At 43.5% G+C, this 27820-nt stretch overlaps 1 protein-coding gene across 1 annotated transcript in view; it reads left to right on the top strand.

The window, feature by feature from the left end:
* The window catches only part of lipca (lipase, hepatic a), a 59306-nt gene that overhangs the window by 27554 nt on the left and 3932 nt on the right, over window positions 1–27820 (top strand). The window contains exons 2-7 of the mRNA XM_085968715.1: window positions 5159–5334; window positions 8093–8272; window positions 14596–14713; window positions 19251–19484; window positions 21853–22095; window positions 23384–23504. Of these exons, the coding sequence (XP_085824841.1) occupies window positions 5159–5334; window positions 8093–8272; window positions 14596–14713; window positions 19251–19484; window positions 21853–22095; window positions 23384–23504 (1072 nt within the window). The remainder of the gene's footprint in view (window positions 1–5158; window positions 5335–8092; window positions 8273–14595; window positions 14714–19250; window positions 19485–21852; window positions 22096–23383; window positions 23505–27820) is intronic.

Raw genomic sequence — 27820 nt, 5'->3', positions numbered from 1 at the left:
TCAAAGCTTCTAACTTACCGTCAATGTTGCGTGACCTTGAAATCTTTGATCTTAACAGCTGATAAAATAATTGTGATTGGGTTTCCTCTAATATTCAGGTTTTCATAATAAATGTATATCTTTCTACAGCTGTTGGGGTTTCAGGTGCACCAATTCTGTATTCAGCACGGGCATTGATTTACTGGAGACGGTGGGGAGCAGGACTAAGGGCACTGCCAGACTCTCCACCCGTGGCAGCTGGGTAATAAACATACAATTTTCCCTATCAACAACCAGCCTGAGTTAACAGCAAGTTAATGCTATTTTCCTCTATTTGAAACAATTCTTTATTCTATTCTATTGTCACCTTAAGGTAAGGGCCACCATCTCTGTCAGATTCTGAATGGAGTCATCAGTCGCATTCTCCTGGCCTTCCTCATTGCCCAGATATCTAACAGTGGGGGAGGGGGAGGGGGGTCAGCCTCCTGGCTCATCTCTGAATTGCTTCCAGCAGTTGAATGTCTCCCGGTTGTCTTGGTGATCAGAACTAGACACTGCTCAAGGTGTGGTCAGACCAGGGCACTGTAGGATTTGGCCATGATTTCCGTAGACTCGTACACTACTGTTTTGGCTGTAGAGTTCATCATTCAGTTTGTGTTGCTGATTGCTGTGGAGTGGTTGAACATGGTTGAGTCTACTAAAACCCCAAAGTTTATTTCAACTAATCATTTCAACAACATTCAAGGAGTACATATTGACATGAATCAACTGAGCGGCCTGCGGGTGGCGCTGTCCAGGGAGAGTATAAATACTCAGGCACGGGCCCAGCTTGTGCAGGACAGTCTTAACAGGAACTAGTGAAGGACACAACTAGACCTCCATGTTGTAAAACAGTTGATTAAAGCTTTGTTTAACGTTTAGACCAAGTGCCTAGTAGTTTTCTTACATCACATATATTGCCTACTTTTTCTTCCTATTGTACAGCACTTTATACATACACACAGTTAAATAGCGGAGTCACTCGGGCAATGTAGAGGTGGAGCGGTTCACTAATATGAGTCATCTCTTCTAGGAGAGGAAAAAAACCTCAGGAAGAATTAAATGTTTACTTCACCATCAATACAGGAATAAATGGGACTCATCGTGGGTTATGTCAGCTGTGGCTCAGTTGTAGCTCTCTCGCTTCTAAGTCACATGGTCATGGGTTCAGTCCAGAGACTTGAGCGCATAATCTAGTCTGACATTTTAGTGCAGTACTGAGGGGGGGTTGCACTGTCGGAGGTGCCGTCTTTCAGTCGAGACATTAAACTGAGGCCGAATCTGCCTCCCTCAGGTTGACAGAAAAGATTCCATGACATTCGGTAAAGACCAGGGGAGTACCCCAGAGAGCTTGGCCAATGTTGGTCCCTCAACCAAACCACCAAATCGGATTATCTGCTCATTTAGCTCAAGCAAATTGCCTGCCACATTTCCTTGCATTACAACAGTGACTACACTTTAAAAGTACTTCATTGGCTGCGAAGAGCTTTGGAATGTCCTGAGGTCATGAAAGGTGCTATATAAATGCAAGTTCTTTCTGACTTTCTTTCTGACAGTTCTGTACTCTTGACAATGATCACACATCACACTTTTCTAGATTACACTGGTCTCATTGTTTGAAACAAAATCGACGGAACTTGTTGACTGATATTCACTAAAAGTATATATTCAGATCTGTATGCTTCAGAGACATGGACCATGTACAGCAGGCACCTCAAAGCACTGGAGAGGTACCATCAACGCTGCCTCCGCAAGATCCTGCAAATCCATTGGCAGGATAGGCGCACCACGTCAGTGTTCCCACTCAGGCCAACATCCCCAGCATCGAAGCTTTGACCACGCTCGATCAGCTCCGATGGACGGGTCACATTGTCTGCATGCCCAATACGAGACTCCGAAAACAAGCGCTCTACTCGGAGCTCCGACACGGCACAAGAGCTCCAGGTGGGCAGAGGAAACGCTTCAAGGACACCCTCAAAGCCTCCTTGAAAAAGTGTAACATCCCCACCGACACCTGGGAATCCCTGGCCCAAGACCGCACAAAGTGGAGGAGACGCATTTGGGAAGGCGCCGAACACCTCGAGTCTCTTCACCAGGAGCAAGCGGAAGCCAAGCGCAAGGAGCGCACGTCAACCCAAGCACACCACCCACCCGTCCCTTCAACCACCATCTGCCCCATCTGTGACAGAGACTGTAGGTCCTGCATTGGACTCATCAGTCACCTGAGAACTCATTTTTAGTGTGGAAGCAAGTCATCCTCTGAGAAGATATTCAGATAATGAAAGAGTACCTTTATTTTAATCAAGATAGATCTAAAATCTCTCACATCAAGCAATTTCTGTTGGTTATTAATTATTCTGTAGAATTCTATCAGATTCTGCAACCTGTAATTTGTCCGACAATTTCTCATACAATTTGTTCCAAAAATAAAAGACAATGGGATTTTTAATAGAATATAATTACATTACATCTCCTTTATTTATAGTATTTCTGAATTCAAATGTTAATGTAAAAATCAGGTTGATAAAACATTGCCGATATGTAAACCTGACACCATGGGGTCGATTTTCGTGGAGCCGTCAGGCGGGGTTTCAGGCGTGTGGGGGGGAAAATCCCGATTTCGGGGGTCCCGACGCCATCCCGCCCAAAACCCCGCTCCATGCAACTTTCAGATGCAGCGGGTACCCGCCCCACACTGGGACCCGCCGACCCCAGGCGGGAAGGGATTAGTGCCAATTAACTGCCTGTTAACAGGTAGTTAACAGGCAGTTTTTAGCCTAATCCCTATTTTGAGGGGTTTCGTGTGGGTTTCCTGACGGCTCCAAACCACGCCAGGTTAGAGCAGGCGGGCCGTCGGGTTGAAGGAGTTGGAGGGGTCGCGATGTCGGCGCTCAGGTGAGTGATGGGTGCATGAGTGCAGAGGTAAGTGTGTTTGGTGTGTCTAAAGTGTGTAAAGAACTTTTACTTACCTGTACTTACCTTCACAGCCTTTCTTCCTGTAGCCGTCGGGAGCCCATCACTCAACCGGCACTTAAAGCCGAACGGCTGCGATCTGTGAAAAGTGACAGCCTTCAGCTTTGAGTGTCGGTAAGAGTTCTAACTGAGTCTGTGCAGAAGGACTCATGTCAGAACTCAGACTGTCAGTGTTTCACAGCTTGAAATAGCTGTGAAACACTGATATTTCATCTGTCAAAAACTCTTGACAGATGAAATTGCAGTCTGTGACGTCACCTGTTGCCGGGTGGCCCTTAATTGGCCTGCTGAGCCCGCTGGTCAATCAAGGGAAAATCGCGTGGATTGGCTGGACGTCGATGTAGGCGGGACTACAACCCGAAAGTTGTAGTCCCGCCTTCTTCCCGACAGCTTCGGGAAAATCGACCCCCATGGTGGAGATTTTGAGGCCTCCCGCCCAGCGGAAACAGGGCAGTAGCGCCCCCCAAAAAATGGTGGGGAGTTGCTTACCGTCCCATTCCCGCCGTTGCTATGGTTGCAGAAATCATCCCCCAGGGCTACTGCTGGGCCCACCTGAGTCAGGCAGTGAGGCCTGGTGCCCTGGCCAATGTTCCTCCGTCAAAGGCAACTTAACTGGTCATTCATCTCATTTGCTGTTTGTACAACCTTGCTGTCTGCATTTTTGGCAGCTGTGTGCGCCTGCAAAACAACAGCGACGGCGTTCCAAAAGTTTTGAATCAGCAGCTGTGATCAGCGGAATCCCTGGGGATCAGGCCTGCAATCTCTATCATTTGTAACATTCACAAATGATCTGGAAGAAGCTTATTCAAAGTAAACACATGGTAAGGTGAGGTCCGTTACTAATCGTTAGGCTGCTCTAGCTCACAGAAAGTGTCATACAGATGAGCAGTTATCATCAAACTCGCTTAATTCAATCAATACAATGTGGCTTTGTGTAATAATACAAAATAATGAACATTCTACGTGTCCCCATATTAATGGATCATTCTTGCTTGACTTAAACAAAATACCTTCTAACTATCTATCTGTCAGCTGTGGCTCAGTGGGTAGCACTCTCACCTCTAGGTCAGAAGGGTTATGGCTCTAAGTCCCGCCCCAGAGACTTGAGCACAAAAATCTAGGCTGACACTCCAGTGCAGTGCTGAGGGAGTGCTGTACTGTCAGAGGTGCCGTCTTTCAGATGAGATGTTAAACCGAGGCCCCGTCTACTCTCTCAGGTGGACGTAGAAGATCCCATGGCAGTATTTCAAAGAAGAGCAGGTGAGTTATCCCCGGTGTCCTGGCCAATATTTATCCCTCAATCAACATCACTAAAACAGATGATCTGGTCATTATCACATTGCTGTTTGTGGGAGCTTGCTGTGCATAAATTGGCTGCCGTGTTTCCTATGTTACAATAGTGATTACACTTCAGAAGTACTTCATTGGCTGTAAAGCACTTTGGGATGTCCTGTGGTCGTGAAAGGTGCCAAATAAATGCAATCTTTCTTTTTTACCCTTCTGCATGCTAAAGTTCTGAGCCTGGTGAAAGTTTGCCCTTACAGATATCGGTTTAAAAACCTGACTGACTGAGTATTTTGTCTCTCTTTTTATCCTCTTGTGTTCACCACCAAAGATGAAGGCTTATGGCAGATAACCCCTGCTGAGTGAGCTGCTGTGACTAGGGACCTCTCAACCAATTGGGTATCAGTATCAAGTACTGAGCTGGACTAATGAATTTCGGACTAATTACAGTATCTGGAGAAACAATTTCAAAAGCGTAGCTCATTAGTATTTTAACCACTTTTTACATCCGTGTCTTTTTTTATAAACTTGTACGAACACACTTTGTTTTAAAACACAAACCTTTACATGTAATTCTTTTCCCCCCCCCTCCCCCCAAAGTTTTGGAGGATCAGTGGGGCCCCAACACTTCCAAAGAGCTAAATTAGTGTCATTGGAGATGGCAGTAGCTTTATGTTCAACTGTCGAGTTAAGTTCCCTCAGTCCAAATCAAAAACAAAATATAAACAGAAGTAAACATGGGGGGGGGGTGGGGGGGGGGAATATTAAAGCTTCTTTATAACTGTTCATTTTTAAAGATACATTGGTGAAGTCTAAGACCAGCCTCATTGTTAATATTTGAGATGAATTAATAATGACCCTGATGTCATTTCATACATAACAGAAGAAACCTCTATTGACAGAAGAACAGCACATGCGGGAACTACCAAATTTTGCCTTTACAAGGGACACTTGTCCCATGAAGAGCTCTGCTGTATCGCCCCTCACCAGGCCTTGATGTTGGAGACCTGCAGCTTCAACTCTTCCCACCCTTTGGTGATGATTATTCACGGCTGGACGGTACTGCTGCTTCTTTCCTTTGTGGTTACTGAATAGAGTGTTTTGTTGTGCAGTAATAATCTTCTCTGTACGCTCTAGTGTCAGCCGCGGCTCAGTTGGCAGCACCCTTGCCTCTGAGTCAATGAAGGTTGTGGGTTCAAGTCGCACTTGAGCACATAAAGCTAGGCTGACACTCCCAGTGCAGTGCTGAGGGAGGGCTGCACTGTCGGAGGTGCCGTCTTTCGGATGAGACGTTAAACCGAGGCCCTGTCTGCCCTCTCGGGTGGACGTAAAAGATCCCGTGGCACTATTTCGAAGAAGAGCAGGGGAGTGTCCTGGCCAATATTTATCCCTCAATCAACATAACAAAAACAGATTATCTGGTCAATATCACATTGCTGTTTGTGGGAGCTTGCTGTGCACAAATTGGCTGCTGCGTTTCCCACATTACAACAGTGACTACACTCCAAAAGTACTTCATCGGCTGTAAAGCGCTTTGAGACGTCCGGTGATCGTGAAAGGCGCTATAGAAATGCAAGTCTTTCTTTCTCGAAGAGTCCTGGATGAAATGAGGTTGGTTAGTCTCGGCTTAGTTCTTAGTGGATATGAGGTGAAAGCACAGAAAATGATAAACTAAGAATTCAGCACAAATCTGGATTAAACTCACCCAGAAAGGCCAGGTCCTGTAATTCACAAAGCACCCCAAACCCTTACATCTTCGAACTGAAAATGGCCACCAATTTATAGTCTGACCACCAAATAATCATTAACATACCATTTAAATATAAGATTGGTTCTCATTCGAGAAGAAAAATAATAGATTTGGCCATCAAATTGGTTTTGAAAATTAAAATATGTTAATTTTACGTAAGGAAAACACACAGCTTACTGTTTCTTCCACCTTAGCTTGTATAATAAATACATTCATGATAGTTGTTAGCCATTTAAAGGGTCTGACTAACGTACTGTATTGTGTACAGTTTTGGTCTCCTTACCTAAGGAAAGATATATTTGCCTTAGAGGGAGTGCAACAAAGGTTCATTAGACTGGTTCCTGGGATGAGGGGATTGTTCTATGAGGAGAGATTGAGTAGACTAGGCCTATATTCCGTGAGTTTAGAAGAATGAGAGGTGATCTCATTTAAACCCATAAAATTCTTAAGGGGCTTGACAGATTAAATGCTGGGAGGATGTTTCCCCTAGCTGGGGAGTCTAAAATTAGGGGTCACAGTCTCAGAATAAGGGGTCGGCCATTTAGGACTGAGATGAGGAGAAATTTCTTCATTCAAAGGGTTGTGAATCTTTGGAATTCTCTACCCCAGAGGGCTGTGGATGCTCAATCGGTGAGTATATTCAAGACAGAGATCGATAGATTTTTGGATACTGAGGTAATCAAGGGATATGGGGATAGTGCGGGAAAGTGGAGTTGAGGTAGAAGATCAGCCATGATCTTATGAGCAGGCTCGAGGGGCCGTATGACCTACTCCTGCTCCTATTTCTAATGTTCTTACGTAGTCTGCTGCTCACATTCTACAAATGACCATTGGCATCTTAAGTAAAAGAACATGCTGGAGATATACACATAAGTACATGAGGGAGAAAGGAATCGAAGAATATGCTGATAGGGTTGGATGAAGTAGGGTGGGAGGAGGTTCTTGTGCAGCATAAACACCGGCACAGACCTGTTGGGCCGAATGGTCAGTTTCTGTGCCGTAAACATAGAAACATAGAAAAATAGGAGCAGGAGTCGGCCATTTGAGCCTGCTCCACCATTCAATATGATCATGGCTGATCCTCTATCTCAATACAGGAAACATTTTTTTTATCCAGCACCGACGGGACCGACGTGGTGCCAGTTCATCAAAAATTCCGGGTAACCGAGCGCTATAGTAAGAGATAGGGAGAGCTGAGAGCTCCGTATAAAGCAACAAACCCTGTTGCTTAGCAACAGGTTCAGAACAATGGCCACAAGTTGCAAGCGTCTCTGTAGCTTAGCAACAGCTGCAGCCACACCCTTGCACAACAACAGATCGATGAAGGCAAGTAATATGAAGTATGAACCTACTCCTGAATTTTGCCGGTTAACCGAGATTTCCGGTTATTTAGGTGCCGGTAAATCGAAAGTTTCCTGTACCATATTCCTGCACTCTCCCCATACTCCTGGATGCCTTTGTGTCTAGAAATCTATCTATCTCCTTCTTAAATATATTCAGTGACTTGGCCTCCACAGCCTTCTGTGGTAGAGAATTCCACAGGTTCACCACCCTCTGAGTGAAGAAATTCCTCCTCATCTCAGTCCTAAATGTCCTACCCCGTATCCTGAGACTGTGACCCCTCGTTCCAGACCCCCCAGCCAGGGGAAACATCCTCCCTCCATCCAGTCTGTCTAGCCCTGTCAGAATTTTATACTTTCCATGAGATCCCCTCTCATTCTTCTAAACTCTAGTGAATACATGCCTAGTCGACCCAATCTCTCCTCATATGACAGTCCTGCCATCCCAGAAATCAGTCTGGTGAACCTTCGCTGCACTCCCTCTATGGCAAGTATATCCTTTCTTAGGTAAGGAGACCAAAACTGCACACAGTACTCCAGGTGTGGTCTCACCAAGGCCCTGTATGTCAACCTCAACTCCACGTTCCTGCATTATGTCATGTAATCTGCATCTACAAAGAGCAAAGTTAGCGGCCCTTCCTCGTGGTATAATTAACACCACAAATGGTGAAGGGAGCTGTGGCACAAAGCGGATGCTCATTTATCCTTACACCCATTGTCTTTTCAGGTGGATGGATTCCTCGAAAGCTGGATCTGGAAGATGGCGGCTGCACTGAAAGAAAAACTAAAAGACGTTAATGTGATGGTGGTTGATTGGCTGTCACTAGCACACCAACATTATCCAGTAGCAGTAAAGAACACCCGATTGGTTGGTCATGATATTGCAGATTTATTAGACTGGCTGGAGGTAAATCTATGAAATTGAGGTCTTCTAATAGTTCTTCCCACAGTGGCTATTTATTTTTGATGTGACATTCTTCACCCTGCTCTCAAGGCGATGTATTAGGTCCTCACCGAGCGGTTGGAGAATTCAGTCGTGTAAAACAGAACAAATTCAACACAATAAATATTGTCCAATTAAGGACAAGCAAACAGCAGCCACAAAATCCCAGAACCACTTATATTTTCACAGGTTGGAGAAGGAAAGACACACAATGAAATAGGATCAACCTTTGTCAGGTCAATGAATCCAATTACTAGTTATTGTGCAGCTTTTCAGTTTAATGCTCGCCACAAACTCAAAGGCATCAGTATCACCCTGACCACAGCTGAAATCAGTGGGACTGTCCGACAATCAATAAAGACTTAAGGAAAGTATCGACTTTCCAGTGTCAATGAATCAGCAGGCCAAGGGGTTTCGAGTGGGATTCAAACCTCCAGCCAATACAAATTATTGAGAAAGGTATTCACTGTAGTGCAGAGAGCAGTGAATTGATTATACAGCACCTCATCTTCTGATTAGGCAGTCTGCAGCCTTCCGGACTCAATATCGAGTTCAACAATTTCAGATCATAACCCCGGCCCCTATTACATTTTTCTTGTAATTTTTCCACTCCTTTCCCCCCCCCCCCTTTCCTTTTGTTTCTCTCTCACACCTGGCAGCTATCTCTTGCCCTGCCAGTACACGTTACACCTAATCTCAGCCTATTACCATCTCGTCTAGCTTCGAATACCTTTTATTGTCTCTTTTACTTCTTTTGTTTCTTTCACTTCTTTTGTCCGATCGCAGCCCTGCCTTCGATCTAGTTTCTTTTCTTTCCAGTTTTGAAGAAGGGTTCGACCCGAAACGTCAACTCAAATTTCCCTCCACGGATGTTGCCTGACCTGCTGAGTTTTTCCAGCATTTTCTGTTGTTAATACAGACTGAGGTATGAGAACTGGAAAATCACACTCAAAATAAAAAGAGAAATGAGTATTTTCCAGTGGCCTCAAATTGTTCTTCTCAACTATTTTTTCTTCTTTCTTGCCTCTCCTGTCCACTTGAAGCGTCTTTCCATTTATTTAACTACCTTTTCTCTTATTCCCTGTATTTTTTCATTCTTTTCCCTTTGGTGCCTAGATCTCCATTTTGCTCCCATTAACGTTTTCCTTTCATTCTTCCGTTTAATATTTAGCCACTTCCTCCATTTCGTTTTGAACCTCGTCGCGTGCTTTATTTTATTACTTCAATTTCTGCCTTCATTTCCTTCTGTGATTTTTGGCGACTGCTTTGTCTTATCCACATTCCTTCCTTTACTCCAGCTTTGCTCCCCATCGCTCCTTTTCTCTGTATTTTTGGCGTTTTCATTCTGTCAGGCAGGAATTTCCAGTCTAAAAGATTTTTTTTTAAAGTTTTTCCACATCCCGCTCTGCCTCTGCTTCTGAACTTCCTTTCCCGAGGCTGATTTCCATTTCCTCTTTCCTCCTGTTCCCACTGATGTTGTACACCCGCCTTCCACGTGCCTGCTCCTAACCAGGGCTGTGATCTGCCTGTGAGAGAATTACAATTTGTTTCCATGCTAGTTTTAAATTAATGTAGCATTGTTTTCTCAGCTTCTCCTAAAACTGAAGTTAGAGTTCAGCGGGACAGACGTAACTCATCAGAGATAACAATAATGGAGCAATCTTCTGTTGCATCAAGGAAGACAGCGAGAGTGATCTTCCATTACTTGGAGTTTATACAGAATGGCCATCAGAGTTTTTAATACGGCCTTTATTTTATAATCAAGTCAAAACGGTTCTAATCAAACGCAAGTAGTTCTCTCTGCCTTGGATGGTAATGCGTAGAATCTGCCCCACTTACACTCTGGATGAGTGCAGCTCCAACAACACTCAAGCAGTTCGACACCATCCGGGACAAAGCAGCCCACTTGATTGGCACCCCATCTACCACCTTAAACATTCACTCCCTCCACCACCGGCGTACCGTGGCTGCAGTGTGTACCATCTACAAGATGCACTGCAGCAACTCGCCAAGGCTGCTTCGGCAGCACCTCCCAAACCCGCGACCTCTTCCACCTAGAAGGACAAGGGCAGCAGGCGCATGGGAACACCACCACCTCCAAGTTCCCCTCCAAGTCACACACCATCGTGACCTGGAAGCATATCGCCGTTCCTTCATCGTCGCTGGGTCAAAATCCTGGAACTCCCTCCCTAACAGCACTGTGGGAGTACCTTCACCACACGGACTGCAGCGGTTCAAGAAGGCGGCTCACCACCACCTTCTCAAGGGCAACTAGGGATGGGCACTAAATGCTGGCCTTGCCAGCGACACCCACATCCCAGGTACAAATTTTTTAAAAATCCTTAGCAATGGTAGCAACAGATGAACAACAATTGTTTCTAGTCCTGAACCCCTTGGCCAAAAACTACAATTTATCAGCACACTGAGTGGTCAGCTGCCCAGGATGGACCAGCACTACTGACAGAGCAGGGAGAAGAAATCTCTTAAAGAGGACTCGCTGCACCATAACCAGGAGGAGCGGCGCCTCGTTTTCCTTACAGCGCTGCCGCTGATGTCGGGACTGCTGCTGGTGACAACATTGTAAAGTGAGGGCAGCAGTAGAACCTGCCTAAACTATACATCACATTCTGCTTCAGGCGTCCCCCGCTATGAAGCAAACTGTGGCCGAACTTGTACTGCAAGGCCAAGAACCAAATTAAAGTCGTGAACTACATCAGCCTGTGTTCAGGGGTATTTTCACAGTGTGGATTGGAGTTCCCATTACAAAGGGGCGGGGGAGGGCAGAGCGGCTGGTTAAAAACAAATTCAAATATGGCTGAAGAATGGAAACAAACCTTTACAAAATTGGGAGAGGGAATCCATAAATATTTCCTCAAAACAAAATTGCTTGCCCTAGAAATCAAAATCAGTTTCTCCGTATACAACGGAATTGCTGTCTGCACTCAGACTTCTCTAATTCAAGGTAAGGAAGCTCAGTAAGTGATGTGCCTCAATAAATCCGAGACTCAATGTTAGCGGAACAAAACAAGGCTTTTATTAACTTAGAAGGTAACACACAGTGGAGAGGTGTCTTCCATCCAGAGGTCTGCAGTACTGGATGTGAGGCACGCTGAGCCTGCTTACATAGGGGCCAGGTATGGGCGGAGCCCTACACACAATACAATACAAGGTGAGGAAACGGAACTGAGGTAAGGGAAATGAAACTGAAACTAAACCACAGTCACAGGCACAATCACACAGAGAATACAGATGAGTGATGAATGGCATATTTCATCACAGTAAGTAAATAACAGGAAAATAGCAAATCAATCACAATGACACACCCTGCTCCCGTGCACTGTTGGTTAAGAAGTGTCACCCAGCCCATTAAGGGTTCTTAAACCCAGGCTTGTATGGGATAGGTATCTAGAAAGGACCAGCTGCATTTCTTTTAGTAACTTGGTTTTAAAGTTGTGAGGCTGAAGGTATGCTGATTTTAGCATTTTTAAGGGAATATATAATACCTTGTCTTTTTTAGGTTATTTTTGCCTAGATATTCCTGGGTTACTCACCAACTGTGACTCAGGAGGCAGGAAGACCAGGCTGAAATTAGGAATCAGCGGTGGTGAGCATTATGGGGTGTAAGGCCATGTCCCAATATTCCATAGTTCCACGTCTTGGGGTTCCAATATTGTGCCACGTCCAGCATCACTGAGCCAACCCCATAAAGGGTAAGCTGGTCTCGTCTGTGTCACAGTTGCTTAAGTGTCACGACTTAAATTCCAGTGATGAATGCCACCTTCTGCACTCAAAAATAACCCGTTATCCTGCATCATATAGGTTGGAGGGGTTTTTGACTGCATTCTCCAAGACAGCTCCTGTATATAGTCCACAATGTTTTCATTGTAGGATAACCTACTGAACCCCTGTAAATTACAGTAGAAGGAAATTTAAAGCTTTAATTAGAGAGTTTGGGTATCATAGGCTTTAGAACCACTCCATTTCAATGGGGACATGTACAGTTTATTTTGCAAAACTTAAAGCAGGTGTAGAACAAATTATTAAATATTATGATGGCTTAGGATTCAACCTTATCTAATTTAAGAAATATGATTTGCAGAATGCCTAATACATTCCATAATTCCTGAAGGCAATGCATGTTAATATTCTTTGGCGGCTAAGAATTCTAAACTTTGCAATAGGTCCTTATTTTAAACCATTCACTAATAACTTGGACAAATATATTCATAATCTACTTTGTTTCTGTATTTAAATTTGTCAAATTCCCAGAGTTGGGATAAAACATTTTAGCTGTGAACATTACACTAACATTATCAACACTTTTTGTTAAATTGTTGTGTTTTGTGGGAAGATAGAGGGATCTTATTGTACAAATCGAGGGTAGGTGAGTGCGCCACCTTCTGGTACAGCCAGGAACTACAGTCAACTTCAGAAAACGTGCATCTCATCCAGGAATAATTCCAATGTACCCAAACCATTCCCATTCTTTTCCATTGTACAGAATTCCTGCCCTATCTAACTAAGTGCAAAGCTTTGATTCCAGCAGAAAATATGTCGTCATTATGTGTGTAAATCTCAAATATATTCAATCAAATGGCAAATTAAATAGCAATTTTAAGGTAGTCATGTCCCAAGACACGTCACAGAGGAGAAATGGATACCGAGCAGTTGAAGAATTAGGAGAGATAACTAAAGCCTTGGCCAAAAAAGTTTTGAAGAAGCGCTTAAAGATAGAGAGAGAACTGGTCAAAGTAAAGGGGTTAATGGAGGGCATTCCAGAGAGTAAGGTTGAGATGGCAGAATCATAGAATCAAAGAAATTCACAGCACAGAGGGAGGCGATTTGGCCCATCCTGTCCGTGCCGGCCGACAAAGAGTAATCCAGCCTAATCCCACTTTCCAGCACTTGGTCCGTAGCCTTGTAGGTTACGGCACTTCAAGTGCGTATCCAAGTACTTTTTAAATGTGATGAGGGTCTCTGCCTCTGTCACCATTTCAGGCAGTGAGGTCCAGACCCTCACCACCCTCTGGGTGAAAAAATCCCACCTCAACTCCCCTCTAAACCTCCGACCAATTCCTTTAAATCTATGCCCCCTGGTTATTGACCCTTCTGCTAAGGGAAATAGGTCCTTCCTAGCCACTCTGTCTAGGCCCCTCATAATTTGATATACCTCTGCCACTGATGGTACAGTGGAGAGGAGGGATGCACAAGAGAACCGAACTGAAGGAATGAAGGGCATTGCTTGGGACATAGAGCTGGAAAAGGTTTCAGAGGTAGGGGAGATGAGGCCATGGAAGAATTTGTAAAAAAGGACAAGTGCATTGGGGATAGGAGGCCAATGGAGCTTGACAAACACCAGGATGATGGGCCGGACTTAGGATAGGACAGAATGTGCGCAGCAGAGTTCTGAACAGCTCGAGAGTTTATGTAGGGGGGAGCTCAGGATGTCAGCGTGTGGAGATAAAACTCTGGTGAACAGTTTCTGTGGTGTTAGTGGGGGAAGTAAGGGATGGGTTAGGTGATTTGCAGAGATGGAGGGGACTTTGGTGATGCTTAGGAAGTGGGGTTGAAGCTCAGCTCAGAGTCAAACAAGACTCAACGAGGTTATGCGCCATCTCAGTGAGTAACTAGGGGCTGGCTATGGAATTTTTGGCACGAACTGAATTAGTGGGCCTGTAATCAAGTTACTGCAGGATCCAAATATACCACTTTTGGCAGAGAAGCTGTGTCTCCCTCAGGATTGCGCTGTACATTTTGCTGGAGCTGATTTGCAATTGTTTGTGTGAAGCTTTTCAAAATTCAATCGGAAATTGGGTCAAATACTTGATATAAATTTCACAATGAAAAATCTCCTCATGGAACTGATTAGTGCAGGTTCGAGGGCAAGTTGCTAGATTGCCCGTGAGCTACTGCTGAGTTTCATTATAAATAGATAACAAAGTGCACACTGCATTATTCCAGCACTTTCCCAATCTCTGCTTGGGAATTCTAGCTGCTGATCTATTCGAACACTACAGTAGGGCAGAATCCTCTACACTGCTACTTTGATGACCAGAAGACTATTTCTTGTATACCAGCGCCAGTGTAACTCCGGAGGTACGCCTCCGACCGCAAATTTCGGCCCAATGTTTTTGGTTGAGAGCCGTTACTTTATTTGAGTCAACTCCCACTCACTTTTCCTGGTGGCAACACAGGGCTATAACTGCATACCTGCAGAAGTTTTCCATTAGGCGTTTGAAGATTTCAAAAATGCCTCTGATGAAAGTGTGCATCTTTTAAATTCTCAGGAATTCTTTGGGCTTCCAAAAGGAAAGGTTCATCTGATTGGATACAGTCTTGGGGCTCACGTTTCGGGATTTGCTGGAAGTTATGTCACTGGGCCAAACAAAATTGGAAGAATAACAGGTAATATTGAAAATATAAAGAACATATGAGGCTTAGTGATAATCCAGGATTTGTGTAAAATTCTCATGGAGGCACATTCTCAGCAATGGCTCAAAATATCGACTCAATGTTCAACACCATGTCTCAGGTTATTTATATAATTCTAAATTCTGTCATTCATCATTGTTGTGAATTTACTTGCTATTTTTAAAGGCTTCTTAAGTCAAGGCATCTTAAATAAAGGAAATTTGACTGATAACTGGAATAAATCGGGTCATTGGTAACAAGTTAAATGTGTTTTCTCTGTATACTTAATGGATAGAGCTCACCTAATAAGATGGCTTGATATGATTTTCATGGGATTGTTTTCATTCTTTATTAGACATGACAGAATGTGTTCACTGTTTAAACTTTTTACCCATATGTTAAGAGAAAATCTGCATGCTAAACAACTTTAGGAACATAGAAACGGGAGTGGGCCATTCACCCGCTCGAGCTTGCTCCACCATTCAATTAGATCAAGGCTGATCCACACCTCAACTCCATTTACCCGCCATAGCTCCATATCCCTCGATACCCTTAACTGACAAAACTCTATCGATCTCAGCCTTGAAAGCTCCAATTGTCCCAGCATCCACAGTCTTTTGGGGAGAGATTTCCAGATTTCGACAACCCTTTGTGGGAAAAAATGCTTCCTGATTTCCCTCCTAAATGGCCTAATTTTAAGATTGTGTCCCAGAGGAAATCATTTCTCTGTAGCTACCCTATTGAATTCTTTTAACATTTTAAACACCTCGATCAGATCATCCCTCAATCTTCTATACTCAAGGGAATACAAGTCAACTTTCCCACCCCAAAGCCTTGGCAAAATGTTGGATGTGGTGACGAGGGAACGATTCTTCTGATTCTCTGATGATGCCCAAAAATCCAGCCTGACTGGCAACAAGCGCTGCATCAATTCCAAAAAGCAACCACATACACATAGACCTATTACCCTGCCACCTGGACCAGCCCATAGAGGTCCCCCTGAATGTAAATAAGGGCATACGTCTGGGTACCTGCAACCTGACAGTGCTGGTGGGGGAATTGTACCATCCAGTCAATATGCATCATTGTGGAAAACAGCCCAGTACAAAAAAAAGGAAAAACTGCCACTGTTGGAAATCTAAAATGTAAACAGAAAATGCTGGAAATACTCAGCAGGTTGTGAGCTTCCAACCACATATCCGCAGCATAACTAAAACCGCCTATTTCCACCTCCGTAACATCGCCTGGCTCCACCCTTGCCTCAGCTCATCCGCTGCTGAAACCCTCATCCATACCTTTGCTACCTCTAGACTTGACTATTTCAATGCACTCCTGGCTGGCCTCCCACATTCTACCCTACGTAAACTTGAGGTGATCCAAAACTCGGCTGCCCGTGTCCTAACTCGCACCAAGTCCTGTTCGCCCATCACCCCTGTGCTCGCTGACCTACATTGGCTCCCGGTTAAGCAGCGTCGCGATTTCAAAATTCTCATCCTTGTTTTCAAATCCCTCCATGGCCTCGCCCCTCCCTATCTCTGTAATCTCCTTCAGCCCCACAACCTCCCGAGATATCTGCACTCCTCTAATTCTGCCCTCTTGAGCATTCCTGATTACAATCGCTCAATCATTGGTGGCTATGCCTTCTGTTGCCGAGGCCCTAAGCCTAAACCTGCCTAAACCTCTCCGCTTCTCTACCTCTCTTTCCTCCTTTAAGATGCTCCTTAAAACCTACCTCTTTGGCCAAGCTTTTGGTCATCTGCCCTAATCTCTCTGTATGTGGCTCGTGTGTCAATTTTTTTTTGACTTATAATACTCCTGTGCAGCGCCTTGGGACGTTTTACTACGTTAAAGGCGCTATATAAATACAAGTTGTTGTTGTTGTTTAGTCAGCACCTGTAAAGAGAAAAGCCAGGTTATGCTGCTCCAGGTGTGCACCCTTCATCAGGCTCAAAAAAATATCATGTACTAGCTGGGGTTGAACAAGGAGAGTTTCTCCTAAATCCAGTTCCCATTCGTTGCCAAAGGCAGGTTAGCACAGCAATAACACCCCACATAGCCCAGGCAACACACAGGAGAGGGAAATACAAACCTACTTATAGAATGATACAGCACAGGAGGAGGCCATTCGACCCATCGTGCCTGTGCCGGCTCTTTGAAAGAGCTCTCCAATTAGTCCCACTCCCCTGTGCTTTCCTCACAGCCATGGTTTCCCCTTCAAGTATTTATCCAGTTCTCTTTTGAAAGTTACCATTGAATTGGCTTCCACCACGACATTTTCTACTTGCCCATGAAATTCATGAAGCCGTGACAAGTCCGTCAAAAACAGACATCAGCATTGCTGCAACAGGCAGTCGCAGCAGTAAATGGTAGAACCATGCACCAGAACCAGACTCCACACCCATCGGTAAGCTGCTGTGTAAGACTCGCTCCTCATCACTCAATACCTCTGTGCTTTACGTATACTGAACCATATATACTGCATATTACACCAATCCATGTAGCACTGCATGGTGTGACTGAAGATAATCGCAATGAAAAGAAATGTTCCCTTAGCAACTGCACTGTGCCCAATGAAAGGGAGCCTTAAACTAATTAAAATTCATAGCCATGGCAACAATGGCAGAAGCTATGATTTTGTTTGCTCTTAATACCACCTGATGTCACTGTGTGCACACTTTCATTACTCTTTTCTGACCTGTTCTAAGCTTGTGTAAATGTTTCTTTTATTCCAATGGTATAAACAGAAAACACATGGGGGAACCAATTGGATACGCTGGCTGTCTAATCAACAGACACAATATCAAAAGGCACTTCTCAATCTCTTTGCACCTTGCTCAGTTATATTTTCACTGCCAAATCGTACAGGTCTCCAAACTTCACACTTATTTTTAACTGATAGTGTTGTGTAGTTGCATCTTTTTCATAGTGCAGTAAATCCATCTTAAATCCTTGACTTTTCATCTCTTAATCCTTGCCCTTTCGCTGAGACACGTGAAAGGCATAAGCTTAAAGCAATGAGGACACAAGGTAAAACCTGAGAATGAGGATTTCCCCCCATTGCTAATCTGAAACAGTCCAGTTTGCAAATGGATCCAAGGAATTCGAGATCCCAACTCTTACAGTTGCCTGGCTACTTTGCCAAATTCTCGCCACCCTTTCCCGAATGAGCTGGGGACGTACACGTGTGAAAGTTGATCAAAACTGTGATTCAGACTTAGTTCTGTAGTTGAGAATGCAATGCTCCAAACTTCTAGCTACCAGACTGCTGAGGAATTTTCAGTCTTCTCGTGAGCTAAGATGCCCAGTGTAACAATTTGGCCCACAAGTGAAAACATTTTCACAGTGGCACCAGAACTTCCAATACCACAGCAGCACCCCATCACCATGCTACCCAGTTCATAATCAGATACTGATTCTATGTTATATTTTCATTCTATAAGGGATCAGGTGAGGTCTTGAATTAATCTTAAACAAGTATTTAAATACGTCTCATGTTTCCGTTGGGTTTTATCCATCTTACACCTTATCCTGTCTTTCATATTATATTGGAAACTGTACAGAACCAGTGTACTTGTCCACGTTTTTTAAAATGTTTATTTTTAGCCATTTAAAAATAAAAGCAGTTTTCTCCCTTTAGGTTTTCCTTTGCTGCACTCCTTTTCTCAGCCAGTGGGTAAACAAACTGTTTCCGGGTCTCTCCTGCTCTACAATTGGGAATTGTACAATGCAGAAACCCTATTACTATCTTGTGCAATGTGTTAATAGACTAATATCAATTGGCTGTTTCTTAGTGTCGTAGCGTAAGATGCGTTATGGCAAATGTCCTGAATTAGGGCCTGTTTCAAACTACTTAACGAAGTGGCTTTGAAGCTTTTCATTATAAAAGGCATCTTTATAACATGGCTTCACTTTAGTTTCTAGATATTGTTAGGAAGTAGTGTAAGCTCTGCTTTGGGAGTGCTATTTCAAACTGCTTGACTGATGCCTCAAAGTTTGTGTGTGGAAATTACAGTCAAGCATATACACTGTATGCTGAAAATCGGGGTGCACATAATTACTTATCCATTTATATTCAACGAGGTTGTGGGTTCAAGCCCCACTCCAGAGACTTAAGCACAGAATCTAGGCTTGCACTTCAGTGCAGTACTGAGGGAGTGCTGTACTGTTGGAGTTGCCATGTTTTAGGTGAGATGTTAAACCAAGACCCCGTCTGCCCTCTCAGGTGGACGCAAAAGATCCCTCGGAACTATTCGAAGAGGAGCACGGGAGTTCTCCCAGTGTTCTGGCCAATATTTATTCCTGAACCAACACCAAAAAACTGATCAACTGGTCATTTACTTCATTGCTGTTTGTGGGAGCTTGCTGTGCGCACATTGAGGCCACATTTCCTACATTACAACAGTGACCACACTTTATAAAAAGTACTTAATTGGCTGTAAAGCGCTTGGGTCCATCCTGAAGTCATGAAATGCACTATATAAATGCAAGTCTTTCTTTCACAAATACACTCTGTTCATTGTTTATTTCACAGGTCTCGACCCAGCTGGGCCGCTGTTTGAAGGCATGTCATCAACAGACCGTTTATCTCCTGACGATGCAAGTTTTGTTGACGCGCTACACACATTTACACAAGAACATATGGGACTGAGTGTTGGAATCAATCAGCCTGTAGCCCATTACGACTTCTACCCAAATGGTGGCACCTTTCAACCGGGCTGCCACATCAAACACATGTACAATCACATCGCCCAATATGGAATTCTAGGTATGATTTGATCTCTGAGGAAATTGTGTAAATATTTCAATGTAATGAGAAAAATAGATTAACACAAAGGCCATATTCACAATGATGTGTCTATTGATTCATTTAATGATGATGAAGGGGTCTGGCAAAGGACATATGGAATTAAGCAGTGTGAGTGGCCAAGGCACTTCTTGAGTACACCAAGAAGGAGCATTCATACAGTGCTGTATTTCATTGTATAAAGACATTCCTTATTCTTAGAATAATTTCAGAAGGCTAATTTGAAACTAAAAGATAATGTGGACATGACACAGCCCATTAATCGAGTATTTGAGTACCATTAATCGAGTATTGTGACATTCAACGGTATTACCATCGCCGAATCCCCCACCATCAACATCTTGGGTGGTCACCATTGACCAGAAACTTACCTGGACCAGCCACATAAATACTGTGGCAACAAGAGCAGGTCACAGGCTGGGTATTCTGCGGCGAGTGTTTCACCTCCTGACTCCCCAAAGCCTTTCCACCATCTACAAGGCACAAGGAGTGTGATGAAATACTCTCCACTTGCCTGGATGAGTGCAGCTCCAACAACACTCAAGAAGCTCGACACCATCCAGGACAAAGCAGCCCGTTTGATTGGCACCCCATCTACCACCTTAATCATTCACTCCCTCCACCACCGGCATACTGTGGCTGCAGTGTGTACCATCTACAAGATGCACTGCAGCAACTCGCCAAGGCTTCTTTTGCAGCACCTCTCAAACCCGCGATCTCTTCCACCTAGAAGGACAAGGGCAGCAGGCACATGGGAACACCACCACTTCCAAGTTCCCCTCCAAGTCACACACCATCCTGACTTGGAAGTATATCGCCGATCCTTCATCATCGCTGGGACAAAATCCTGGAACTCCCTACCTAACAGCACTGTGGGAGTACCTTCACCACACGGACTGCAGCAGTTCAAGAAGGTGGCTCACCACCACCTTCTCAAGGGCAATTAGGGATGGACAATAAATGCTGGCCTTGCCAGCGACACCTAGATCCCATGAACGAATAAAAAGGTCGCCAGTTTGAGTTGCAGGAAAGACCATCAACGGAACCATCTTGGCTCAGTTATGCAAATTGTTGTCAGTTCACAGCCCGAGTCACAGGATGAAGCATTGTGGACAGTAAAATCCTTCATCTTTTTTATGGGGGGCAAGGGGGACATTGTTTCTCATTCAGCACAGAGATCACATCCTGCAGACATGGAAAAGTCCATGGTGTAAACTATCCCCTCTGTCTGGAGTTGGATATATGCTAAAAGCAGCCTGCAATACAGCAAAATATGTGTTAAAACATATGCAGTTCATTTATTAGTATTTGTCTTCTGACCCCATTACTACACCTTCTAAAGTAATGCTCAATAGATGGAACACCTCATTGCCACCCAGACATACTAGCCTAGACTTCCCCATGCGCATGAGAGGTCTGTGCATTTCTTCATAAGTGTTATCCCAATGGTTTACTGCTGGCATTAAAATAACGCCAATCAGAGAATCTAGACTACTTTGCTCAATAAATTTCTAAGCATATGCAGTGAATTAATAAATTCACTTCAGGATCACAGCTTACATGCGGGCTCGACGGGCCGAATGGCCTTCATCCATGCTGCAACCATTCTATGATTCTAATCTCATACATATATTATTTTTATTCATTCACGGGATGTGGGTGTCACTGACAAGGCCAGCATTTATTGCCCATCCCTAATTGCCCGTGAGAAGGTGGTGGTGAGCCGCCGCCTTGAACCACTGCAATCCATGTGGTGACTTTGTCGTAGCGGTTTGCTACAACTGAGTGGCTTGTTAGGCCATTTCAGAGGGCAGTTAAGAGTCAACCACATTGCTGTGGGTCTGGAGTCACATATAGGCCAGACCGGGTAAGGACGGCAGATTTCCTTCCCTAAAGGGCATTAGTGAACCAGTTGGGTTTTTACGACAATCCGATAGTTTCATGGTCCACCATTACTGATACTAGCTTTTTATACCAGATTTAGTTAGTTAATTAACTGAATTTAAATCCCCCAGCTTCCGTGGTGAGATTTGAACTTGTGTCTCCGGATCATTAGTCCAGGCCATATATAACGTAATAGCAGGCATACATTTCTATATAATCATATTACACACTTGGGTAATGGCGAGTACGGTTTGTTGCTCAAAATAATTTCTCTAGATGGTCGGTGAAGGCCTTTGTTACTGCTTTGTGTTAATCTGCAGGCACTGTTGCATCATATGTCACCTCAGCATCGAAAGGCATCAATTATTTTACATTTTTTTCCCCAAACATTAGACTGCTCAGTAGGTTATTATATCAATTGCTCATCTCTTTCGTGGTCTCCCAGGTATTACAGAAACTGTGAAGTGCGCACATGAGAGATCTGTGCACTTGTTCATTGATTCTTTGCTGAATGAAGACAAGCAAAGTGTTGCATATTGGTGCAATGACCTGAGCACATTTAACAAAGGAATCTGTCTGAGCTGCAGGAAGAATCGATGCAACACATTGGGCTATAATATTAAAAAGGTCCCCACTCAACGAAGCAAGAAAATGTACCTGAAAACCCGTGCTAACATGCCGTACAAAGGTAAGGTTTCTAATTGTTCCCATTGCTTCTTTTGCAATCAGCCTCACTGCCAAAGGCTGCAGAGGAGATAAATCAGGTCAGGTTCCCAGTTCTAACTGCAGTCAGTGGAAACTGCGCTTGTGTGGACAGCCGGTGAGGACAAGATTGGGCCTAGTTCTGATGCTCCATGGTCAAATAGCCTGCCAACACTTATCATAAAGAATGGGCATATGGGCAAGGCTTTTGCGGTCTCCAGGTGTCCATTTAAATGTATCTCAGCAACAGTCAACATCTTCAGGAAAGAGAAGAAAATTGGAAGTGAAAAAAGACCAAGATTATTAGAGTAATAGTTTTTTGTATTATGGAAAAGAAAGACTTGCATTTATATAGCGCCTTTCACGACCACTGGACGTCTCAAAGCACTCTACAGTCAATGAAGCACTTTTTGAAGTGGAGTCGCTGTTATAATGTGGGAAATGCGGCAGTCAATTTGTGCACAGCAAGATTCCACAAACAGCAATGTGATAATGACCAGATAATGTTTTTGTTATGTTGGTTGAGGGATAAATATTGGCCAGGAAACCAGGGATAACTCCCCTGCTCTTCTTCAAAATAGTGCCATGGGGTCTTTTTCATCCACCTGGGAGAGCAGATGGGGCCTCGGTTTAACTTCTCATCTGATAGACGGCACCTCCAACAGTGCAGCACTCCACTGGAGTGTCAGCTTAGCTTTATGTGCTCAAGTCCCTGGCGTGGAACTTGAACTCACAACCTTCCGACTCAGGAGAGTGTGCTACCCACTGGGCCACTGCGCTACCCACTGAGCCACTGCGCTACCCACTGAGCCACTGCGCTACCCACTGGGCCACTGCGCTACCCACTGGGCCACTGGGCCACTGCGCTACCCACTGGGCCACTGCGCTACCCACTGGGCCACTGTGCTACCCACTGAGCCACTGCGCTACCCACTGGGCCACTGCGCTACCCACTGAGCCACTGCGCTACCCACTGAGCCACTGCGCTACCCACTGGGCCACTGTGCTACCCACTGAGCCACTGCGCTACCCACTGGGCCACTGCGCTACCCACTGAGCCACTGCGCTACCCACTGAGCCACTGCGCTACCCACTGGGCCACTGCGCTACCCACTGGGCCACTGCGCTACCCACTGAGCCACTGCGCTACCCACTGAGCCACTGTGCTACCCACTGAGCCACTGCGCTACCCACTGAGCCACTGCTGACACCTGTGTTACCTATTATATGTTACATTATAATAAAATGAACTCATTTTGATTCAATTTTCTCAGTTTATCATTACCAATTCAAGATTCGCTTCATCAACCAGACAAAACACAATAAACTGGAACCTTCTCTCAAGATTTCCTTGTTTGGAACAGAAGGTGACGCTGAAAATTTACCAATCAAATTGTGAGTACTGTATTTTTTTAATGATGTATAAATAACAAAGTTTCATCCAATTTAATGAATTTTGCATCACACAGAAAAGTGTAAGAAATTGACCTAATTGGTAGTCCAGTGGTGTTTCTAAAGACAGAAAATCTCAAAACCTTTTGCCTCGTATTAATTTGGGCGTCAATGCAGACCCATTTCCAGAAGAGGGTTTCCCTATAACGCACAGGGTTCCTCCCCTTCCCTTTGTAAACATATAATCTATGTGGACACATGTAAACATGAGGGTTGGGCAATAAATGCTGGCCTTGCAAGCGACGCCCGTATCCCGTGAATGAATAATTAAAAAAACCATTCTAGGGATGTAGTCACAGAAAATACTTTAACAGCTTGTATTATTTTGATATACATGGTGGATCATTAAATCTTTCTGCAAATGGTAAAAGTCAGCATTTTCTTGTACAGACTTTCTTTCCTTTGACTGATTCTCCAATTGTATCTTTTGGGATTGAAGAACCTTGAAACAAAGGAATTAGTCACTTTTTGAAAAAGAAAATGTTGAATTTCCCTATTTTGTGTTATTCACACGAGCTGAAACACACAACCTGCTCACTAGATTAAAAACAATCTCTTATATGAAACACAGGCAAATATATTTAAATAGAGATATGTAGCATCAATCATTTAGTAAAATAGTAACAGCACAACGTATATGCAAATATACTCTGAAAGGGCAATGAGCGTCTGACTATTCAACATCAGGTGTCATAAGAACTCCAGTACTTTGTCAGGTATTCTGTTTTTAACCCATTTGGCAGGAGGGCCAAATTTCAGACACTGCATTTTCCAGGCCAAACCATTGCTCATGTTCAGAGTTTGGAGAAGGTTCATAGATGATTTACTAATATTAAATATTACAATTGCTACATAAAAAGTACAAATATTCATATACAAATGAGATGCTGATTACAATTCACATCTCCCCATCAGGAACATCCCTTTTGATGCATTAATAGTCACTCAATACACAAGTTTCTCAACATTCACAATGGATAAACCATCAGCTTGTTCAGCTCACAGAAAGCCCCTACAATTTATATTGATACAACCATTAAACACCAGGGAACAACTTAACCTATTATCGAAGTATCCACTTCAACAGAGATTGAATATTGTATTTTTTGATGCTATCATAGCCTCCTTCTTGGGCATCTTTTTACCAGTGAACAAAAGGTTGCACTTTGTTGGGTTTAAAATAAATCACAAGACAGGTTATAATAGCATTAAAATTCTAATAGTCAATACTGTGTTTCAGTAAAACAGGCTGATGTAGCAATAGAAATCTTCATACTGTGCCCACTTTAATTTAAAATGCCCAGCAGTCATTGTTGATCTTGTCCTACACTTGGGCTATGTCTAGATGGAGTGTTTGCTGGGTGATTTCAGGTCTGTCATTGGTGGGAGCAGCAATTCGAGATAATGAATTAAGAACGCCAAAGAAACAACAATTGCGTGACATAAATGAAGTTTTATTTTTGCTTTTACAGCAATGTTTGTACGAATATGCTAAATAATGACAACACTGATGCAAAGTTAGGTTTGCATTTGTTCAAATACGGTAAGCTTTTCGTGCCCTCACACAAAGCTTTTGGGTAAATAAACGAAGAGTGAAGATGAACAAGAGGGTCCTATTGTACTGAGGATAAACTCTCACATTTCATTAATATCAGTAGCTGTGAATTAAGCCATCATATGGACTTGTTCATCATGTGCAGTTCATCTGGTAAACCACCAGGCCTCGTCATTTGAAACTAAATTATCACAGAGTAATATACATCATTATGGTGGGTTTGCTAGAGACTCTACCTTGCAATTGTAGTAATGCCATTAGTACATTTATTCAAAGGAAATGGCAGCAAAGAGTCAGATGCAAGAGCAAAGTACAGGAACCGCCATTGCATTCACTTCCTACCAGGCAGTTTTGCACTTTTCCCCATGTAGAGCTCAGCTCCTCTCAATCATCCAGCTTTCTTATACTATGATTTTCATGTTTTAAGCCTAATTTGACATAATGCAGTAAATTGCAGTACCATGAGTTTCAGCAATGTTTGTGGACCTGTGTTCAGTTTTGGTCACAATGCAAAAAAGATATACTGCATTAGAAATGAAGACCAATCCCGAGTATTAAAGGAATGAACTATTCATAGCAGTTATGTGGGAGGGGCTTCTGGATGTAAAATATTGTATGGTACAAAGTAAATCTAGATATTGGGCCAGAATTTACTGTAAGAATAACAATGAAGCTAATGGCGCTCACTGTTATTTATGCGCAAATCGGAGAGCAACTTTGGGTGAGGGCAGATGCGTGGTTAAATGCAAAATGCCGGAAGTTGCTGTCCAAGATGTGCCGCTCCTCTGTAAGTACCCCTTTAATGGCATGATAAGTCTTAATTACTGCCAAACAACCTCTCTGGCATTGAAAATTAACTTTTACGGGCACAGAGTCTAATTCAGCTTTTAATGGTTGTTGGCGATTTAAAACTTTTTCTTTCTCTCTCAAATCCAAATCTTTCTTTTGCTTTCTGTACCTGATTTGACATTGAATTTACTATTCTAAAATACGCTTCCTGGTTCAGACTCTGCACTATATTGACAATTCTTCAGTCTGATTGGTTAAGGAGATACACAGTTGCTTGCCCTGTAGAGGGCGCCGTGCCGTTTCATTCTCCCACGAACAGCAACTTGCTGTGCAAAACTTCCTTCAAGTGTTTTGGATTATTTGTGGATAAAGACACACACTTTCATTGTTACTGCAAGATTCGTTTGTAGGTATCTTGCAAAATGTTTACTTGAAAAGTGTGCAACTCTAGCCTGTTATCTAGGGGTCTTCCTAACACCTGGATAAATGGAGTTGAGGTACAGATCAGCCATGACCTAATTGAATGGCGGATCAGGCTCGAGGGGCTCAATGACCTACTGCTGTTCCTACTTTCCTATGTTCCTAATGCCCCATTTGACTAGTCTGTATCTCAGTGATGGGTTCATTCATACAGGTCTACTGTCTGAGTTTGATGCAGTCAGTTTTTTAGGGGCACTTTCTGCACTTGCAAATGAAAACCAGGCAGCTCCAGGGATCCACTCTTACCGCCCCCCCCTTACTTCTAACATACTAAAAAAAAGCCTCAGCATCAATATTGCAATTGTCCACTCTTGTTTTATTTAATGCCAGCTCAGTATTCCTAATACTGGCTTTAATTAATTATTTTTTAAAAAACAAGAGAATGCTGAAAACACGATAGCTCCCATTTTCTCTTTGGCAGCAAGTCCTTGTAGTAACAAAGGTAAGAACACAATATAAGATAAATGCTATTGATATCCGAGTAATCTCGGACCTGTATTTTATTTTCTCAGTCCTTCCTACAGTAGAATTCAGTTCCTTAATGCTTTCTCCATTATTTGCACCCTCTGCTGTTTGAAGTCAAAATGACTGCAATTTTCATAATTATTTGTTAACCTATGGTCACATATGTATAACAGAATAAAGGTCGCATATTTCATGCACAAACTTAAATAAACTAAAATTAAGATATTCTTTTGAAGATAAATATGACTAAAAAAGCAAACATCTTTCAGTAACATCAAATTTCAATTTTCCTTATGTGTAAAGAAAAAAATTGCATATATATTGCTCCTTTCACTACCTCGATGTCCCAAAGCACTTCACAGGCAATGATGTACTTTTGAAGTGTAGTCACCATTGCAATGTGGAGAAATGAGGTAGCAAACTTACACTTGGCAAGCTCCCATAAACAGCTCGGAGATAAATGACCAGATAATCTATTTTAAGTGATGTTGGTTGAGGTATAAATGCTGGCCAGAACACCAGGAGAACTCCCCTGTTCATCTTCAAATAGTGGGATCTTTCACATCCACCTGAAATCAAAGTACAGAAAACTTTCTTTTAACTGGCACCTAAAATATCCAGAAATTCAGGAGTAGGTTCAGGTAAGTTTTACTATTTATATTAGTGTAACCGGGGTTCCTGCACCTGTGGCCGTGCAACAGGGACTCCTAGATCTGTGGTCATGTAACTGGGGCTCCTGCACCTGTGGCCGCATACGGAGCTCTCATACCTTGGTAAGTATACCTCTCGGTAATCCTGACTTTTTGATCAACCGGCACCACACCGGTGCCGGATAAAAAAGTTTCCTGTAACTAGCATATCCAGGCAGTCAGACTTGGCACGAGAACTGTTGGAAGGCGTTAACCACAGGCCAGGGCATGCAAACATATGCTCACATAGCCAGGGGCTGGTGACTACCTTGATTAGGTTA

Source organism: Somniosus microcephalus, chromosome 27, assembly GCF_052327205.1.
Source record: "Somniosus microcephalus isolate GS21.2 chromosome 27, FLI_Smic_1.0, whole genome shotgun sequence".
NCBI classification, from domain to species: domain Eukaryota; kingdom Metazoa; phylum Chordata; class Chondrichthyes; order Squaliformes; family Somniosidae; genus Somniosus; species Somniosus microcephalus.
This window is presented reverse-complemented; position numbering and strand designations above follow the sequence as displayed.